The sequence below is a fragment of the Dromaius novaehollandiae genome, chromosome 23, assembly GCF_036370855.1.
Source record: "Dromaius novaehollandiae isolate bDroNov1 chromosome 23, bDroNov1.hap1, whole genome shotgun sequence".
In the NCBI taxonomy this organism is placed as follows: Eukaryota; Metazoa; Chordata; class Aves; order Casuariiformes; family Dromaiidae; genus Dromaius; species Dromaius novaehollandiae.
Genome location: NC_088120.1, coordinates 4,858,364 through 4,872,981, shown reverse-complemented (window position 1 = coordinate 4,872,981; position 14,618 = coordinate 4,858,364). Strand labels below are relative to the sequence as shown.

Here is a 14,618-nt window from a genome sequence, read left to right as displayed (position 1 = left end):
GTAACCCTGAAGTCAAAGGTTAAGCTTTAGACAGGAATGCTTTAGCCCTTAGATATGTTTCACTGCATACATTAACCTAAAAGACTCAAAAGCTTTTTAGACAGAATCCTACAAAGTGACTGATGGTGAAAATTAAGGTTTTTATGGTATAGTTTGCAAGCGTAAGAGGTTGTCCTGATATCCCTGCAAAATTCACCTAGGAAATGGTGTAGCCTAATTTTAATATTAATGCCTGCCGCTTAAAGGAGTGGGCTTTGCAGAAATTATGTTAATTTCAATGGAGATAAATTGACCTCATGCCAAGTAGAGAAATAATTTTTAATTAGATGATCAGTGGGAGTGAAATTCTCAGTTTAGTCTTTAAAATACATGACTGGCAAAGAATAGGAAGTCATGTTACTGGTTACTCAGGAAGATATGATTAACAGGAGCTGCATAGCAGTAGCATCAATCAGAGGGTTGAAAGTTCAGCCTTCAGTTAACTCCATTCTAGTTGTTTTCCTTAAATATTTGCTCCTTTATGTAACTCTAAGCTGTCAGTAAACACGACAGAAAATGTAAAACAGCTCTAATATTCCTACAATTATGCATGCAGCAAGCTACCAGCAAGCGGTACCAAGTATATGCTGTCTAAGTACTTGACTTGATTTTTAAATTATTATTGAGATTTACTGAGCAGATCAATTCTGAAGTGACTGTAGGCTGCAGTGTACATATAGAGATGGTTAATTACACTGTATTGGGCTTGCACGGTTTGTAAATTATATGAGATTATGGGGGGTAATAGTGACTATATGATTTTGGCCCTCTCCAGTGCTTTTCATCTGTGTGTTTTGTGCTTTCAAAAGCGACAATAAAATAAACCTAGTGCTACATCTAGAAAGTCATTGTTTTGTACTCCTCAGTAAATAAGGAACTGGAATGGGAACATTTTCACTAGCATTTTTATGAATGTATAGCTAGCATCAGAAGGTGAAGTCAAAATGCCTAAGGTTTAATTTTCAGAGGTGCTTGGCATGTCTCCTGCCATGGATTTCCTCCAAGCACAGGATCCCCTGTGCCCAAAGACACCGGCACGAGACTGTCTCTGCTGTTAAATTGTTATAATGGTCCCTGGCACAATTCTGGCCTGGGATGATTATCCCTCTCCCAAACAGCTCCTGGGCATGCTTAAGGAGATAATACAGGCCAGGGGCCACCCCAGCAGACTCTTTGGCAGGGTGTAAGGATCTGGTAGTGTGGATGTGGAATAATGCAAGTCGGCTCCAAAGGTAGGGAAGAGTCCCAGGTGCATTTAATGTACTAGCATAGATGTACTAGCAGAAGTGTTCTAAGCTGAGCTCCTGACATTACTGCCCTCAGTGCCACAAAGCTACTTTGCAGTGGGTCCATGCCTCCTTTTGCTGCAAATCTGATGCAAGTTTCAGCACTGTACTGTTGTGGAGGCTGGGTTACATACCACTGAATTTCATGTCTCAATTTGAGCTAGTCACTCTTGGCTTCCTTAATAGCCATGGGAGACAAAGAGGCACCTCTAGGGTGATTCATCCCACCTTAAGATAAGTGTCCAAGGTAGGGCAGATGAATCACCCTCAAGAGCTGCCACTCTCTTTCCGGTGACTGTAAAGAGTCAAGGGTGACTGGCTCTGATTTAGACTTCTACCAGTTAGATGGCTACATTCAGGTTGAAATCATAACCCTGTTCTCTCAAAACCCTGTTCTCACAACAGCCCTCAATCTTCTTCCACAAATTATTTATGAAATGCGGATATGGGTGATTCATTTGAACTTCAAAGGCACATGTGTCTTGTTTGCTCCTGCACTTATGTAAAAAGTAATCTGGGTGAAAGCAATTTACTTTCCTCTTTCAAAGCTTTGGAGATTCCTTTTATTTGCACTGTTAGGCTGTAGCAAGGCAATGTACCAACATTTCATTATAGGTGTGCGGAGCTCCCCTTGCACCACACAGAGATGGAGAGGCAACTCTAATGTTTAGGTCCATGTGCTGTAAAAATAACATTAGACGTGCTAGATGGCATGTCAGTGCATGGTTTAAGCCTGGGTCTAAATGAAGGGCAGCAGGTTTAAGAGGGAAGAGCAAATTTCACCCTTGGAACATTTGGGGAGGTGGAGGATTATTTTCTCCCATTGGCTTTGTAGTTTCCTACGTACTGCACCCATGGCAGCATAGTTTCGGTGAAAGGAAATCACCCGGGAGCTTAGATTGTCAAGTGATTTATGTCAAGTTTAAATGGCTAAAATCCAAATCTGTGTGTGTGCGTGTGTGGAGGGGAAATCCACAAATCGAAGTTAAATATATGAATTCTAGAGATGTCTCTTCTCCAGAATTTTATAGATGCATACAGTAGAGAGACAATCATCCCAAGACAGAGCAGGGAATTTGGGAACAGAGATCCCTGGGTCTGACACATGTTCAGAGTGACCCCAGCTAAGGGATTCCTCTATATGCCTCAGTTTTCCAGTTGTCAAGAGATGGATAATATTCAGCCACTGTATTGCAGGAGGTGATTTAAACACATTCCCTACTTATAAGCAGTCACTCTAAATATGTCATAACCTACAGGGCTCAAAATCCTGAAGTGGAAGCCCTGTTTATTAAGAGAACATCCTAATTACTGCCCTTAGAGCCTCTTATCAGGAGCAGCAAGTGTGGTAGGTCGCTGGCTCTTTCTGAGGCTGCCTGCAGTGTTTGGTCTGTGTCTTTCATAGAGTGATTTTTGTATGTAATCAATGATTGTTTTGCTCTTTTGGGGAGGTAGGTTCATTTGCCTTCGCTCCTTTCTAATGAAGGTCGAAAAGATATAACTAGAGCTGAGAAGGAAGAGGATAAAAGAGGAAAATCAGAAGAAGAGGCTCTTGTAACCAAAAGAGGGGAGCCAGTCAGGATCAAGATCTTTGAAGGAGGGTAAGTGTCTTGTTTTATTTCTCTTTTTGTATCACAGCCAGTTGTTGGGAGTTACTGATAACAATGATGGCAAGTCAGTGAAGGTGTCATGTGGAGGTGAGCAGGAGAAGGCCAGATATAGTTGGATTTCAGCTTACTTTCTGCCTCCACCTTAAATAAACCTGACCCTCAAGATCAGTATATGCTCCAGAGCTGCATTCGGTTCCTTTTCTGAGTTGTCTTCAAGTTAGCAAGCACCATCTTCTCTCAGCTGTGGTTGAGGGAAGATGGCTGAAGAGCAAAAATACTTCCTGCAGCTGTCTCTGATGTAACAGGAGTGTACTCCACATCTTCTAAATCTTTCCAGAGCCTTCTGCTGAAAATGAAGTTCCTAATGTTTGTTACCATTATGATGGAGGAACTGGGAAGATCTTTTCTGATACTGGGGCTTTAGGTGGGGGAGAAAGGATGGCTTTATATGATTTTAATCCCACCCAACCACAGTGGGTCAAACCAGAATGGATGCAAGATATAAATTTGCGGTGTATCATAGTCTTGGGTCCAGGTAATTCAGTGTGCTCTTCTGTAATCCAGCACTGGTCTGATATTACTGTTTTATCTTTTAAAAATTAAGAATCAGTTAAAAAGCAGCATGTTTATGGGATATGGTTAAAGTCCATACTTCAAGATCATCCTTCCCATGTATTGCAGAGAGGCATAAAGAGACTTGGGAGATGCCTAGCAGTTCTGCTGCTTGTGATTGGGTAGTCTTGGTTTTTGTGTGTTAGAAAAAGGCTTTAATTAGTCAGTGGTTGTGGTTTTCTCCCTGCTGTTACCTGTTGAAGATTGCTTTTATTTTAAAATATTTCATTAATAGATGATCAAACTGTCTAACCAAAAGAGTAAAACAGTGCTTTATGAAAGGAAACCTGCTTGTTCAGAACAGCTCACCTCTCACCTAGACGTATGCACCCATGTGTGCAGCTCAGATTTAGATACACGTCAGCAGTGAGTGGTAAATGCAAAGAGAAGAAAACTAGACCAATAAAGCAAGAACCTTTCCCTGTCACATTCTCATCAGTAGCAACCTATAATGGTAAGGACCTAAAAGTGATTTAGGGAGCAACCGAGGGCATGGCAAGACAGCAGCAGACTGAGAAATATGATGGGTTAGGTACATCGTCATCACCCTTCTGTAGCAGCTAGGGCCCACATGACTAACTTAGCATTGGATTTTATTGCCTTAAAACCTCACAAGAAGCCTCTGTTTCCCTGGGTTGGGTTCTCCCACAACTGCGAATGTTTCAGAGAGACTCCTGGACTCCTTCCTAGATGTGATTGAACAGGTTCACAATTAATGTGAATGAAAATCACCCTGCCCCTCACAGAGCCACTCTGCTGAGGTTTTTTTGGAGAGGGATGCAGAGGTGCTCAGTGCTGGCTGCTCCCTGACTGCCCTCCACGGTGGCTTGTTTCTGGAGAACCATGCCTCTGTGCCCTTGCGCTTACAGGGGGAGGCTGTCTGCAGTCTCCAAGCTGAGCAAAACAGATTCAGAGCCACATTTTCTAAACTACAGACACAAAATAAAGCAACTTTTCCAATATGTTCTGTGTAACCCAGCATCAGGGAACATATTAGTCATCCTGAACGTATGCTATGTTTTATTTTAAAGTTGCTGTAGCACTGACTTAAGACAGCCATCCTTCTGGATGTGAGACAGAATATAGTAGCTGTTTAATGCCAAGCATAGACACTAATGTAACACACCAGATCATAAAATAAAATTTTATATCTAAATTACATGGCGTACACACTGCTAAGAGGTCAGGCAATGCAAGATGCTCTTCAGAGGTGCTTTTTGAGTACCTGGTTGTTAGTGCCTAATGCCTGTGAAGTTTCTGGTGTTGAATCATTTAGCCTCAGCAGCCTGTGTCTTTGGAGATATTTTCTTGCAATGAAGGAGCGAGCCTGCAGATGAATCCACAGGGTGCCCAGTGCTTTACACAGGATACTATATGGATCAGACCCCTTTCCTGGCTGTCTCCTGAAAATATTTTACAAAAATGTACATCCATTCTCAAGATTTTTTTTTTTTCTGCATTAAGATTCTCTCCTTGTCTCATTCCTTCCCTTATTCTTTGGTTTCATACAGTCTACTTCTGGCTACACCCATCCTTCCAGTGGGATCCAGTTGCTTTCAGATCTTTTGGAGCCATCTCATGATTTGATGTCTCAGCAAAGGAGAGAGATTATAAAGAAAGTCATGGTGCTTCTGCAAAAGCTGAACTTGCTGCACCTCTTTTAGCTCCATCTTGCTCTCAGGTTTTATTTCGTTAAAGCTCTTCTCTATCTCACTGTCACTTTCAATGTTTGGTTTTCCCTCTATACAGCTGCATCTTCTGGCTTCCTTGATCCCTTTTTTGCCATTCCTCCATGATCCATGTTGCTTATAGCACTGCCAGAGCAGCTCTTGGTATTTTCCCTGCTACTGCCCAGCCTGCCAGCTAGAATCATATTACTTGGCTTTCAAGGAAGACTAGAAAAGCCAGATTTCATGCTTTCATTATACCCACTACCCATTTTTAAGGAACAAGGTGATGAACCTGCCAGAGGCTGTAGGAACCATGCTGGACAACTTGGCTTCCCTTGCGGTGTCACTCTTGATTTTAAAAAGTCTCCTCCTCAGCTCTGAAACTGGATGGCTGCTTTGTTTGTGTTTACCCACAGTGAAGTGTTTTGAAAACAGGAATTTGCAGAGTCCGTGAGCCAGGGTAAATTTGGGATTCAGCTCCCATTTTCTGTTGGTCTTCTGGAGTGTCCTTTACTCCTTTTGAAGGTTACGTTCGTAACTTCAGGGTTCAGGATCAAGGCTGAGTAATGCCATGCATGGGATATGCTTGGCTAAGTTTCTTCCCTCATCACCTCTTCCAAGAAGGATGTTAGCTGGGCACCGAGGTGCCATCTTGGATTGGGGAATAGTTACCACTGGGACTGCCAAGGGGAACCCTGGGGTGGAGGTGTTCAGCTCCTGTTGAATTCCCTAGTGATTTCAGCTCCTGCTCTCTATGGCCTTCTGTGAAGAAAAGTCTCTGTAGTCCCTTTGTGTCATGGTTCAGGTTTCATGGGTACCGCAGGTGGAACTTTCGTGGTTCTGCCTTGACTTCTCCACAGCTACATGTAAACTTGATCCCCAGAGTTTTCTGTTGGGGTCTTGCTAAAGAACAAATTTTGCTTAGAGGGATTATTTCATATGTAATTTTAGCACTGTTTTTCTACATGTAGTCAGGCAATCTCATAAGACTGGATATACTTCCACTGTAGTCAGCGTTTGACCTGTGCATACAAGCATATCCCATGCACTTGACTGTAGAGGAAATGGGAGTTGTTTAGCATCCCACACACAGGGACTGAAAGCCACACTGTCTCTTTAGGATGTGTCTGGGAGAATCATGCCCTAAAGCAGCCAGGTCAGAGTTTGTACTCCTTAACAACCTAATAAAAATATCCATTGGCCTTTTCCTGAGGGATATTGTGGTGATTCTGAACAGCGAAAATGATCTTTGAAGGTCAAACTAGCCAGTATTTCTTCAGGAGAAGTGCTGTGATGCCTCGGTGACTCTATGTCACTTCTGTCAATATGCTTTGGTACTTCAGAGGCACTGGGCCCATTCTGAAATCTTACATCATGAAACTGTAGAATGGTATCGACCTGATTTGAAAGTGAGGTCTGTGATGGTATCATGGTCTTGTCAGGGAAATGTTGCCTGTTTACTGTGCATTAGCGTTGCCATGATGAAATCTGATATTAGTGGGGGTATCTATAGTCAATATATGTTCTTCTGTTTCATTACCAAACTCTCAGTGCTTTTATGGGGCTTATCAATTGCCTTATTGCACTAGTTCATTGCAACTAGTAGGGAAAGCAGTACCAAGATGTGGCAGGTCAAAGACCACTAGCATTAATTGACATCTTTCTGCAGCAGTGTCACAGAAAATGGATTCTTAGTAAGAGGGAAGGCAGAGGTGCTCTCAGTGGAAAACCGTTCCACTTTTGCCCTCTTTAGGGAAAAACCTAGTGGCTTCAACCTTATGGTTGCAGACCCAACTCTCCTTTTGTTCACACTTTTAGAAGTATCTCCGCTTCACACCAACACATGTGCAAATCCACACATTGGGGTGAGCAAGAAAACCCATCTCGCTCTAGTGTGGTGTATCTTTTGTCATTGAGGAAGATGCTCATAGAGCTCTTGTGAAGCAGGCTGTTCTAGGCATGGATTTGGGAAGCAGGCTGTTCTAGGCACGGATTTGGTCCAACTCAGGCAAGGATCCAGGTCCTTTAGTCATTGTCCTCACCAATAAGCAACAGATGGTTGCAGGTTCTCTAGCCACAGGATCTTCTAAGCCAGGATCATGAATCCCGACATTAAATCACTGCTCCCTTGAGAAGGGCAGTCCCACTGGGTGAATTCCTAGCTTGCAGTCCCTTCTGTTTAGTACAAATAACTGGGGATTGTATGGGGTTTGACCTTTGTGTTCCCTAGAGAGCCCCAGGGTTGGAGGGAGAGAGGCTGCCATGCAGCACTGTCCTCTGCCTCTATGCTGTGGGGTTGCTTATGCGATTATGGCAAGGCAGGAAGACAGTGGAGTCATACATCTGCTTCACTTAACCTACATAGTGAGAGCCTTTCCTTCATGTTGAAGGAAAACAGAAAAGCCTTGGGCCTCTTTTGCCAGACGCTAACATGACTGCTAATTAGCAGTCATGCTAAATTAACAATTTGGGGGACCCATTAGCTCTATCCAAATGTCCCTCCCCCAGCTCTCCTCCCAGTTCTTACTGTTGTGGACTCACTGGGATCTGTGGTCAACTCTGGGGTGATCTCACTCCATTTCTATGACCGGCCACAGAAACTGGAGCTCCCACCACTAGCTGACATACACCTAATGGAAAATCCCTGGCACAACAATGTGAGAGTTTTATTACCCTAGAGAAAGCCTCTCTGTTAAATAAGCAAAGTTTCTCAGCATGCAACTCCAAAGCTCTGTGCTGAGCCCACTTCATTCAGGGGATTTCCTTTGCTGCTTAGATGAGTTCTAAGAATTCACTGTATTTATTTTGAAAGTAGTAATTTATCCCAAAGACACTAGCTTGAACACACATCAGCAGCAAAGGAGGAATCTGAGCAACTGATGTCTGTGACATACCCAACTGCCGTGTGAGCACACTGCTGGCGCTCATTCATTTGCTTGTAAGTCTTAGAAGCAATCTCACTTCACAGCCCTGGGACAGTGCCTCAAATGGGTACACATCCCTGTGAAATAAGGCTGATGTTAAATGGTAGTATTTTATATAACCAGTATTTATATATTATGTGTATATATATGCTATATATATATATTTATATATACTATATATATATATTTATATATACAGTTTATATATATTTTGTATAGCCAGACTGATCATTCCCCATTAATCTGACGATCTTGTGGGCTTTGCTTGCTGGATTTTCCCTGTCTTCAGATGTGTTGAAAGCATTACTGTGCTCCATTTAGGCAGCACCGTGTCTGCACAGCACTTCCGAAAATCTGGTCCTACATCTGTCAAGCTGCTACGCAAAACATGATTTTAAAGTCCCAAACATCAGCTTGTGCACAGATACTTATCCTGCTTCTGTGAAAGACCTTTGAAAAAGAAGTTTTTGATATGTGAATTTATTTGTTTTTCAGATAGGACTTTCCAAGAAAGTATGGAAAGGGCAGCTTTCATGTCACTGGCTTGGAGACTAGAAGGGACTTCTCTACTGCCTGGGCAGATTTAAAAACACGTAACCAGATTGTGTTGGGAGGGGCTGAGAAAAGGGAAGGGAAAAGCATGTGCCAGTATTGTTAATGCTCACATGGAAAAAGTCACGTCAGGTAAAATGCCCCAGCAATTTGGGGATCCTCACAGAAGTAGATGGCCTCCATTTTCCTGTAAGAAGCTGGCTTTCTGTGAGTCTGCATCCACGGGATTTGGGTGTAGCCCAAAGGGTCACGATGGCAACGCTCCCTGGGATCCGGCCTCGTGGGAAATGGGGGCTGCGCCCGACAGCGCGTGCCATACGGGAGGAGGGATAAACCTTATTTCTCACGCCCGCTAAGAGAACATAAGGTCTCTGTTAAACACCATACGTTTACGCTCCCTTTTTTTTCATAGCACAAGTAAAGCACATTTTCTGCTTAAAAAGCTAACGGTCTAAAGAAGACGAGACACAGGGTGGCAATTTTAAGAAGGATGGATTTGTGAATTATACCAATGCTGACAAGTTGAAAGGAGAGATTGTTCGAAGAGACGGGTGAGCAGGCAGTGGGAAAGGCTGCTTGAAAGATTATATTCAGGAATAGAAGCACAGAAAAATAGCAACTAGAAAAAAAGTATTTTGAAAATGAAAAAATTGTATGCCTTTTGCTTTGAAAATCCTTGTTTTTTTACTTTAAAATATCTTTAAAAGCTAAAATGGAAACAGCAATTGAAGGAAAGGTTCCATCTGACCTGAAACAAATGTTTTTATTCCATTATTTGTCTTCACGAAAATTTGGATTTTTTCCTTTTTAATTTTGGGTTTACTTAAAAAAACATTTCTCCCTGATAACTCTAGGAGTTGCCAAGACAGTGAAAAATCAGTTGTTTGTAGAAGTCTGTTCAGGAAATCTTTTCTTGGATCAGGCACAGCAAGGTAGACAGCAGGAAACAGAGTGAAAGAGGAGGAAAGTGAGAAGTTTGGATGAGCAGACAGAGGAGGTGCAGAGAGAAACAAAGCAAAGATGTAACTTGTTTGACTCAGACTCTGGACATCTCGGTGTATCTGCCTGCTCGACGTAAGCAGCTGACTAGATGCGTTAGATAAGAATCGGTGCGTCTGGGAGAGCTAACAGATTTCCTCTCGGAGTGGAAGTGTGGGATGGCTCTGTAACAGCGCCAGTTACTGAACCTGCCACTCAGCAGATGGTGCCGCATGCCAAGAGCTCTTGTATAAGTAACCTTGTGTAATATAGAAGTAACCTCAGGTTATTAACTTTAAAGCAGGTTATTAATTTCTGTCGAGAGTAGCTTCTGGTTGTATAACCAATACTGAAGCTTCATGCAAGATATAAAGGTTATAACTTTCTGCCAGAGCTCAGAGCTTGAACCCCGGATTTTCATGACAATCCTTGCACCCTGGGGCTGGATAGCCCGCGAATACTTCTTGTGGGCCAGTGGAATCGGCATCATTTACATTTGATCTGCTCTTCACTGTCTCCTTCGTTTTCCCCTTATGGATGTGAGTACACAAAGCAGCACTAAATCCTGCATGTATTTTGGTCAGCTAAAAATGGACCCGCTCTCAGTCATCTCTCTTGCCCTGACACAGCTGGATGAAAAATTTGGGGAGGGGCGCACAGATCCCAGTGCTGTTTGCACGTCGGGTGCAACGATGGCTGGCCTTCCTGGCACCACCTCCACCTTGGCGCTGAAATGCAGAGTGTCCCCACGTGCCGACAGCTCGGAGCGCTCAAGACGGCTTTCCTTTAATACCAGCTGTGTTTTTGCTGAGCAGTTCCTGAACATGCTGTTCCCTGGCCTCCTAAACGTATTCTGGAGACAGAGAATGGTAGTGGTTCGAGCAGATAACTGAGACTTGGGAGTCGTGGATTGTATACCCATCCTCTACCCATGACTCACCGCAATCTTGGATAAATCGTTCTTCTTTCTGTGCTTCAATTTCCTTGTTTGTGAGAGGGGACTCACAAGCTCACCTGCTGCAAAGCTTGATTCTATTACGTCTTTAAAATGTCCTAATATTCTTATTAATGTTTTACCCCGTTTCCTGCCCTGAATATCTCATCACTTCACTTGATAAATTGGATTCATTCTGTGGTTTAGTCCTGTTTTCCCAGGAAATTAGACAAACACAGAAGGATTTAGCCTAGGTTATTGTCTGGTTTTCTTTATAATTTTTTCCTAAATTATTTGTGTCTGTACTCGCTTTCCTGACACATCCTTCTGTCAGGCATTCATAATGAAGCTTGCTGTTAATTTTCTCCAGCCAATTATTAAAAAAATGTTTTCTCCAGTTTTCTGTCCGACCTTGTGTGAAATGCTCACCTTTCTGCAGGGATTTATCTCATCCTGAGTAAAGATCACTATAAGCATCCTTGCGGGCCTGCCGGTAGGGTTCCCAGTACGATGCAGTTACAGTGGGGCAGAGGCTGAATGTGCTCCTTATCTAGAAGAAGACAGTGCTCTTCCTAAAGAGACCATTCCCTACAGGGTTTTGCCAGCCTCTCATTCAGTTGTTCATGACATTTTGTCTTTGCGTTAGACAAAGACACAGCTTTCCTTGCATAGGTGCCTGGGGTACCTGGAAAGGGCAAGCCTGCCTTGCTGACTTTGTGCTCTACCTTCGTTGGGGCATGGCAAATGCTCCAGCTTCCAGAGCTGTCAGTCTCTTCTTGCCGCACCAAATGAATTAAAAGTCTTCTAATAAGACAGCTGCATATGTTCTAGCAATTACTTGGCTTATAGCACCTGATCTGGCCAGATGAGGATGAGCAGCCCTTACCCTGTCAGGTTCAGAGAGACTGATGGACAAATGGGTTCCTAGGCTGGGACTTAGAACAATTTTCCTTCCTTCCTTCTTCAGTGGGAAGATCAGCTGAGCTCACTGCAAGCAAAAAGGCAGAAAGAAAGCACTGTCATGTTTGGGACATCACTTCCCTGTCCAGCCAGCGACTTGTGTGACCTTGGACAGTCATCTTGTTTCTTAGTTCCTGCCTTTGCAAAATTGGAACAAAGGCGAGGATGGGGTGTTTCTTTGTTAGACCTGATGGCTCTCCATGGGGCTGGTTACACCATCACATGTGCCTGAAATGTTGCCTCTTTCTCAGACCTATGTGTAACTTCATCTCATTTCTGGGCCTGGGATTTGCTCGTGAAACGCTGTGCGCACTACTCTAGAGTTGTTCTCCATAGTGAGGACACAAAGTGCACGGCATCTGAGGGAGGGAGAAGCTAAACTAGGGGAAGAAGACCTTGCAGTCCCAGGTGGGGAGAGTGTGAGGTCGTAACCGGTGCATTGGTAGGCATTTTGTACTGAAGAGCTGCTAAGCAAAATGGATAAACAGCAATAAGGACACAGGGTTCCAGAGAGTTTTTTTGAAGTCTAGGGCTATTGACAGAGCAGCACAATGCATGGGAGATCGGAGAAATCATGACATCCAAGAGCAGAGAAAGGGACACACAAAGGCATTTTGCAGTGCCATGATCAAACAGGTAAGGGAAAGCCAGCGGAAAGGAAGAGCATGATTTGATCAGACAGATAATTTTGGCAGCCAAACTGGAATGAGGTAGAAATTGGTTAGAAGGCAAGAGGTTGCAGTTATCCAAGCAGGAGAAGGTCAGGCTGAGACATCTGAGCTCTCACAGCGAAGAGGAAGGGTGAGATACTTGTATGGGATGAAGGGAAGACTGGTGAAAGTTGGTGCCAGCAAAGAAGCAAAGAGAGAAAGAGCGGTTCAAAGATGGTCTCAGGATAGGTAAAATAATGTAAGAATGGACACCTCCTGATACCAAATTAATAGGACTCACATGTGTGTATGTTTCCAAGGTTGTATATGCTCTCAATTTCATAAGAATAAGTATTTTCTGCAGTTCAACAAAAGGCAAGATGAACACTTTCTTTTGTCAGAGCTTTGAAAAATGGTAAGGTAAAAGAATCTGTGTGAAATACTAAAGTCCATGATCACCGAGGCTGTCCTTCTATATCTCAGATTCACAGGCATGATGCATAATGTCTTATTCTGAGCCGCCGTTTGTTATGGGCCAAATGTCTGGAATAATAAGGTCTACACTTCAGCAGACTGCTTACAGGCTTGTGGCAAACCAAGATTATAGGGCTTTCACTTTATTGATTCAGTGACACAATCTCTACAATTAATTCAGTGGAAAATTTGAGAAGGCAAACGTTTTTACCAGGTTTACTTAGGATTAGCCAGCTCTTAACATCTGCACATCTAGGCAGCCTGTCCTATACAGAAATGTAATTTATAGGAGCCCTTTAATAGATTCCAAGTACTGTGCAATCAATTAGAAACCTGATGTCCAAATAGACAGATCCAGACCTAACTGCCTGTTACTCAATCCATATTCCACTAGGTAAATGGCAGGAAGATGACTGAGAATATAATTCTGAACTGACTTTTTGGGACTTCCTTTCTCTTCTCTTTGTAATGATGAAAACATTTTTTTTGAGGAGACCGATCTCTTCTCAAGGCAGATGTTAATCTGATCCCTGGAGTTTTTTTTATTTTTATTTTTACTCCTACAAAATGTAGTAGTTGATTTTCAATTCACTTTAATATTAAGTACTATGAGAGAAACCTGGTGAGGACAGATGGGATGTGAAATTGTGGAGAACACTCAGTGTGCTGGTAATAGTAGAGGTCTGAGAGTAAAATGTGCCTAAATCCTATTTTCAAAAAATAACACATATGCATTTAGGAGCATATATTCTGTGAAAGTCACTGACTAGGGATTTCACCTAGAGATGGACCGGGTGCCTGAGACTCGGAATTAAGAACCCACCAAAGACTTGGATTCCAAAGTATTTTTGGAAAATGTTACTTTTTTACTTAATTTCAAAGGTGTACTTATACCCTACAGCTAGAGAAGAGGGAAGTGAGCACACCAGTTGTACTGATGGTATGACTGCCTGTAAGTAGTGAGTAAAGCCTCTTAACCTCCTGAAGTAGTGGGAATTGGGAGAGCCAGACGCTATATTTAGGAAAGGTCTTTCCGTTCTTCCTCGTTTGGTGCTGGAAGGAGAGCAGCTTAGCCCGTGTGCTTTGTCACGATACAGCCTGTGATGTAACTGGATCTTTGATGGCTACAAATGTCATGTCAAAGGGCTTAAATTGGCACTGGCAGTGACAGTGAATTGGAAATCAACAGAGAAACTGAAGGCAATTTCCTGATGCTCTTGCAGGTGAGGTGCTAAACTGTGTTGGATGATCTGCAGTAGTTTTAACATCATTATACCAATGTTCTCAAACTGACACAAGCCCTCCAGAAGCTGCAGAGGGGCTGAAGGAAGACAGAGATGGATGCGACTTGTTTTGTTTGTCTGTTCCCAGTTTTATATATACATATGTCTCTATATATATATCTCTATATATACACACACATATATTCCTCTAAACACCTGAGTCAGGTGGAACACCTTGGAAGGAAGGTGGGTTCATTCCTTCTCTTGGGAAGCCGCTGGGCTTGCTCGAGGGGGGAGAAGTGTGAGGGCTGTGGCAGGGAGCAGATGGAAAGAAGAGCAGCAGGACCAGGGGGAATGAGCAGAGTGTACTGCTGCTCAGAAAGCCAGCGAGTTGCTGGAGGCAAAGCTCCAACTGCAAGGATGTGGTGGGCAGAGCTGCATGTAAACTTTTCTTTTTTTTTTAATATTCGGTCTTCCCAATTACTTTGAATTTTCACTATTTAAAAGCTATGCTTTTAGTTTTTATTATGATAAAGCTTTCTTGCTTGCATTTTAGTTTTAGCTTTTCAGTGTTTTTTGGAGAGGAGCTCACTAGGGAAGTGGTCTGGGCAGATGCACCTCAAGCTTGATCTCTGGATCATGGAGTGCTATAAGGAGGCTATCAGCCCAGCTCAGTTTCTTCAGGATGAAGGAGTGGGAAAAAGCT

The 14,618-nt window shown here is 43.0% G+C and overlaps 1 protein-coding gene across 7 annotated transcripts in view; it reads left to right on the top strand.

The window, feature by feature from the left end:
* Positions 1–14,618, top strand: part of HIVEP3 (HIVEP zinc finger 3) — a 282,773-nt gene that overhangs the window by 217,984 nt on the left and 50,171 nt on the right. For all 7 annotated transcript variants that reach the window (XR_010392644.1, XM_064524926.1, XM_064524927.1 and 4 more), the window contains one exon: positions 2,781–2,926. Coding sequence is in view for 6 of the 7 variants with exons in the window: in XM_064524926.1 (XP_064380996.1) it covers positions 2,781–2,926 (146 nt within the window). In the remaining variant the exon portion in view is untranslated. The remainder of the gene's footprint in view (positions 1–2,780; positions 2,927–14,618) is intronic.